Source organism: Sphaeroforma arctica (assembly GCF_001186125.1).
Source record: "Sphaeroforma arctica JP610 unplaced genomic scaffold supercont1.841, whole genome shotgun sequence".
Lineage (NCBI taxonomy): Eukaryota > Ichthyosporea > Ichthyophonida > Sphaeroforma > Sphaeroforma arctica.
The window spans coordinates 32,393-38,830 of NW_014039717.1; the positions used below are offsets into that span (position 1 = coordinate 32,393).

At 43.5% G+C, this 6,438-nt stretch overlaps 2 protein-coding genes across 2 annotated transcripts in view; one reads left to right on the forward strand and one right to left on the reverse strand.

The window, feature by feature from the left end:
* The window catches only part of SARC_08861 (hypothetical protein), an 8,422-nt gene extending 5,809 nt beyond the window's left edge, over nucleotides 1-2,613 (forward strand). The window contains exons 2-6 of the mRNA XM_014297149.1: nucleotides 289-392; nucleotides 857-949; nucleotides 1,240-1,367; nucleotides 1,658-1,852; nucleotides 2,357-2,613. Of these exons, the coding sequence (XP_014152624.1) occupies nucleotides 289-392; nucleotides 857-949; nucleotides 1,240-1,367; nucleotides 1,658-1,852; nucleotides 2,357-2,533 (697 nt within the window). The 3' untranslated portion in view covers nucleotides 2,534-2,613. The remainder of the gene's footprint in view (nucleotides 1-288; nucleotides 393-856; nucleotides 950-1,239; nucleotides 1,368-1,657; nucleotides 1,853-2,356) is intronic.
* Nucleotides 2,614-3,999: 1,386 nt separating this feature from the next.
* SARC_08862 (hypothetical protein) lies at nucleotides 4,000-5,969 on the reverse strand (the record flags this gene model as incomplete). The annotated part of the gene is made up of 1 exon (XM_014297150.1): nucleotides 4,000-5,969. A coding segment is annotated over one exon (1,777 nt), but the record flags the coding sequence as incomplete, so codon positions are not given.
* Between the last annotated feature and the right edge of the window lie 469 nt (nucleotides 5,970-6,438).

The window sequence follows — 6,438 nt, forward strand, 5'->3', positions numbered from 1 at the left end:
TGTGTGTGTGTATGTATGTGTGTGTGTGTGTGTATGTATGTATGTGTGTGTGTGTGTGTGTGTGTATGTATGTATGTATGTGTGTGTGTATGTGTTTGTGGACGAGTATCATATAGATCTATATATTTATTTCTATGTCTTTGGTATCGTGGTTGAATTTGCCAATCTAGTTTGTCTCCCGCCATTAGCACATTTTGGTGTAAATGTATGAATAGTGCTTAGTAGAATCTACTTGGTCACTCGACAATCTGCTCACTTCACAAACACGGGTTTAAAAATGGTATGTAGGAACTCAGCAGGCCTTTCGCATGAGGAAGAGAGGAGTTATGAATATGGCGGGAACGTCAATGACTACACAGACCTCGGATATAGCAATAAAGCGCCAGCAACAGGTCAGGAAAAGCCAGCGCTCATGCTACTAGAAGTTGCTTCACGCTATTTGTTCATACGCACTCACAACCCTGGCCAAGTGTGCACGTTATGCATGTATGTATGTTCGAATCGCATCGACTAATCTCTGTGCTATCCTAAATCAAAATTTTGACATACACAAATTAATGTGATACGTTGGTTGTGAAAGTTCGGCGCTTCTATGGCGTGTATGTTGGCATAGTTGCCAGAGTACGATTTATATATCACTCCCAGCTGTGACACTGCGATCGATTATTAACTATCCCAAAGCCTTGGCAGTAAGGCGGACAGCACAAACACCTCTGTATAGTCAAAGTTGTTCGTGGAATTATAGAAAAAAGCTATAAAAAAATCCTGGGCTTGCACGTATTGGCTGTGACCTAATTTAGCGATGTCAACCGGTTGCTTGTTCCTACTCATCCGAGGTGTATCTTGTGTTTCACAGGACAGCCAAAGAAGAAGCCGCTACCGTCAACGTCCATGTACGATAAGAACCGTTCAGACTCATCCAGTCTGTATGACTCGCTCAATAGATCAGGTGCGTGTGTCAGCGTACCGTTGCACAGTACTTGCCTAGTACGGGCTCCATGTCTGTTTAGAATGCACGTTGCATGTCTATTCGCATGCTCTCATATGCTTATTGTACACTCAATCGCTATCGTCACCATGTGTTGCAGTATCCCATGCCTTCCCCTTCGTACACCAACCGCACATAAACACACACACCCCCCCCCTACACGCACACGCAAACACACACACATACCCACGTATTTACAACTACGCACACACGCGCCTCATTCGTGACATTTCCGCTTATATAACACACAGGTGCGTCCCGTACGCTGAGCAGTGATTCGTTTGCACATCCGCGCGACGGCTCAGTGACTGATAAAGAGGCGCAGAAACGGGCTGAGTACGATCGCACCATAACCGTATACGGCTTTGGCCCAGAGAAGGTGTCCATACTTGTCGCAATAGAAGGAGTGTGTTCTGCGCTTTCTCGTCATGAATGTGCATGCCGCGTTGCACCGGCGTGGTTGGTTGGGGGGGGCTGTGTGCTCGTTGGGTTTCTGGGTGCACTCGGAAGTACGAGTGTAATTAGTGGCCGCTTCAGGGTTGTGCGTTTACTTCCGCATCAAATGTTATCACTGGACCTCTATGTACACAATCACTAGTTGCTGCTGTATGGAACTCGCCCTGTGTCTACTGCTCATATTTAGTCTAATGTCGGTTTTATCCAACTCAGATAGCCACAGTACTCACCTACTTAGAATATAGTGGGAAGGTAGAGGAATCCTGGTCGACAGACGATCTGAAAAACGGCATACATGTGCGTTTCGATACGGAAACCAGTGCACGCCGAGCTCTGGGGAAAAAGGGGGTGATGGTCGATAGCGAAACTATGATAGGAGTCTGCCCCTACGATCCATCACGGCATCAAGTATGTCGCTCCATTGTCTCGTTATATGGTGTATGTCAGCCGTGTGGCGGGGTGTGCATTGTTCTGTCTGTTGGGGGGGGGACAGTCTGTTTGGCTGCTAGTGGATGGCGATCGCCGCATATAAGTACTCTATGCTCTGATGTATGTTGTTTACTCTGTCCGTCTGTCTGTCAGCATTCAGTACTCCCTTGAACATCTATACGTGTTTATTTTGGCACACGGGAATGCATACTTATATTGTACTTTTTTCATCGTGTACAGCACAATATATGTACTGTATGTTCTAAACGCTAGATAAATATTTTGCATCTATACACGTACTTATTTTCATTTGTCGAAAAGATCGTGGTGTACGTTCTAATGGTTATAGTATGTAGGGTTGTCTCTGTGCCTGTGAATATTTACGTATATCTATCAGATAGCTATCATTACATTGTGCATAGCTCTATACATCATTGGAGTAGCGGGACCCTTTCTCATGACGACCTTGGACAACAATTGCAGAGTCAGCGCAAAGCAAAAGTAGCAACCGGAAATGTGGGTGTCGACAGGTTCGATCTCCATGCACTGGATTACGCCGACAGAGCAAGAGACGAATACCGCATCAACCCCAAATACACAGACACGGGCCGATGTTGGGGTTATATTAACTCAATATTGGACTGGATGTTTGGCTTTTGAGCATTTACAACAACCCTTTGTAGAAATCTTCAATAAAGTACGCCTGTGATTGAGGAAATCCACGAGCAGATCTATCATCGTATGTATGTAACGTGAATGTCAGTCGAGCTGCGGTTGTTCAAATTCTGGACCTCGATTGGAGTTTGAAGTATATAGCATATAACCGCAACCCATACTAATGTTACAGTCTGTAGCTCTTTATTTGCCTACTCGGTAGTTCAGCATTACAATTACCATCCAGATCTCTCTGCAGTGATAGAGGCTTGTTGCCCTGTTGCTACGTATGCTTCCCCATAGCTTTTGGGCAAATACTACCTAACAAGTGGAAGTTTAGGGTTTTTAGGCCTAACAATTGGAAGTTTACCGATTGCAAGTATACTATGTCTAACTGTTTCGCGAAAATTTGTTTCATCATAAGCCAACCTGTGATTACCATGGTCTTCGAATGCTCGCTTTATCACATATGCTCTAACGTGTACTGAGCGGGTGAGACGAGGAATGAACTGAAATATGAACTTTTAGGAGCTTCGTCGTTCGGTCCTCTCACGTTCATGTACGAGTTTAAGTCGGATATCCGCCAGCATTCAAACTCGCAAATGAAACCAGATGTCATTGCGATTGGGAAGGAGTCATCTAGTTGTTTTTGAAAAGAATATTCTTCACGGGCGATCAGGGTTTCCGATTACTAAGTCATTTTTCATATTGAAAAGGACTTTCACGCAGTCTGTTCCTTGAAGACATCAGAGGGGTCGAATAATGCTGATAGAACTAGACCCGATGTGATTGACAAAGGGTACAAACCCTCGTAATGTTCTGCAGCTAATAGATTACGAATATACTGCACATGACTCGGTCGTCAATTGAGTTGCTTTCGTCAACATAAGGACTCAGGAAGAGCACATATCGCTGTACAAGGTTTGAATACAGTTTTACTAATCCGTTCAGGTCATCTATTTTCGATGCCAAAACAGTTTCTGACACAGTGCCTGTCTCCGACTAGGCGGCTACCAAGCAACTGCCCAACTTTTATCACGCGATAAGCCTTCTGAGACTCTGAGACTCTCGGCATATGAGACGGTAGTTGGCTTGGGTCCCCGTCTTGCCAACAACTAGCAAGCTGTACATTTTGTGTCCGACAGTCTTGTACTCCAATCTTATACCTTTGAAATCAACCAATGTTTCAAGATATATAAACATACTGCATGAAGGCTGTCCATATTGGCGCCAGTAACTTTACCGTTGTACATGTGTAAACACACTATAGATGTACTCACATCCTGGACCACGTGCCCTAGGTGTGCACGATACTATCATCCCAGTACACACGTGATGTGAAGACTTCCAAGAACCATCAGGCCCAAATACTAACTTTTCTGTCACGTTTGTTGAGTCCATATCACCACAATGAAAAAGTTTTCTTCCATCATACTTGTACATTTATACGTTGAATGCGATATTCTCACGTTGTTTGAAGCATTTGATCTTGCTATTTATTATTCTAATATTGTGTAGACGTACTTACGATAGATATAGACGCACTTTCGACAGCCACTAAATTCCTACCAGTTGTGAATTTAGCATCACTCAGCTCATCCACTTAATCCCTATATTATGAATGTAGGATCACCTAGCTTGTCCACAGCGTCTCTGTCGTCCTACTTATACTGACGTGTCCTTATCATTCTTCACTTCATCGTCGTCGTCGATTCCCAAGGCACCCGGTGCACACACAAGCGAATCAACAATAGTCAATTCTGCCTTCGTATCCACAGGGTCCTGCGGTGTTGTACCAAACCTTGTTTCGAAGCTCGGACGTTGCCTTTTGTTTTTGAGGTCAATCCTGCTCTCCAGTATCTTGGAATTACACCGATCACCCGGTCTCATATCTGTACTTACACGCCTTGCCATCCTTACTAACGAAAAATTTGACGTACTCAAACTCGTAGGTAAGGTCTGAGAACTCATATCGCGGATGGCAGCCCGATTCATACCACTACTATCCGCTTCTGCATTTGAACTCGAACCGACCATGGGGATTGAGTGACTTCTATCTAGTACCACGATCCCTACCTTGGCAAGTGCGTTGAATTTTCTGCAGTACATGATCACCTCTCGTTGATTGAACAATTCTACCACGTAGGCCGACATCATAGCACTTATCCGCCGCACGGCTTCCCCTAGCGCCTCTTCGAGTTCGGGAGATACGTGATCATACTCAATCTCACTGATTATTACCTTCCGAGTTTCATGCGCCACGTTGATGTAGTAGGTCTTCACTGTACCAGTCAAGTGTAGATCTGCGATAGCCCTAGCTATTAGAATCCGGCTTGATCCCCCTTGCGAATGATGAAAGCGGTCCATAGATTCAAGGAACAAAAGATTCTCCAAACACAACCTTTCTGTGCACATCTGCACTAGCCTTGACCGTAAAAACGAATCCGTAAGCACATGCGATATTAAATTATTTTTAGTATCATGCATATCCACGTATGCCACCCCGGCCAGAGTAGAATTCAAGAACCAGTCCTTTTTGTAGTGACGCCCAACCACTTTGATGAGTGATAATCCGAACAACTCCCAAAGATATAGTGTAGCACACATTGGTATGCAGATGTTAAAGAGGTCTAAGGCAATCACCGCGTGTTTAAAAGCAGAACAACAAACTCCTATAACCAGCACAGATGTGACTAGCAAAAGCAGCCGTAATTGCAGCCTTATGTCTATGAATAAGTTTGGCACATCCCGTGTCCTAAATATGTAGTACACCAATTCGGCGGAAAAAAGTCCCCATATCACCCACAAGCTTGTCCAGTAGACGCTGGCGGAGCACTCCACTTTACTCATCGTACAGAAAAGTACCGACATTGGACTCAGAAGAATCATGGGTAAGTGTAGTAGAAGCCCGTGCCAGTACTTTGTACTGTATGCCTCGCATACGTACACCTTGTATACCACCCTCAGACGCAGGTTGACAGCGGACACGATACCAAAGAAGCATATGATAGCTCCAGAATATAAGCTAGCCCAGGTATACATATACCAGTTAGTACTATCGTATGCTGACAACCCCGTCTTCTGGAACAGCACACAGCCTCCAACGATTTGAAACAGTAGCACTCCAGTCGTGCAGGCTGTAGCCTGGATCAAAAACGATTTCCCCCTTGAAACTAACTCTGGTTCTCCTCTATATATATATATCAACACTGTCAGTATAGTAACTATAACCGTTAAGACAGTGTTCCATATAATTACAATTAGAAATCTCGACTGCTGATTAGATATTATGGAATCTACATTATCCGCGATTAAGACGGACGCAATCCATAGGCATATACCAGATAACCATATGATCAAATCCACCGCCAAACTGTACTTACATGTACGAGCAAATTTATCTGTGAGTTCCACCGATCGAGAAAGGTTTCCTCTAGTCATTGCTATCTCGCTGGATATTCGGCTTTCGCCGCCGGGTGATATGCATCTGTCACTCAAGCGCGAGTGTGGCCGTGACAATGATTGACTGCACCCATCCTCAGGTGGTGAATTAAAATCACCACTTGACATAATATATTACTATGGCAACTACTGTAATCATGTATTCTCACTGATATATAAAATATGCGCTGCTACACTACCACATATGCAAGAAATCAATTCCAACTCGTGCATCTTTGACCTTCTACACTGGTGTGATATATTGATTGTACTGTTGTACACATAAAATAATAAGAATTTGAAACGTGATTTTTTTGGTTTTTTTAAAAACATCTTTATAGTTTTATGTATTTCGAATTTCTATATGACCGTTCACGTAAATAATAAATATATTTTAAATATTTAAGGCGTAAAATCAGAGCCTTCCATATTTTTTTTGAAAAACAAAGGATATTTTGTATTAATATTAA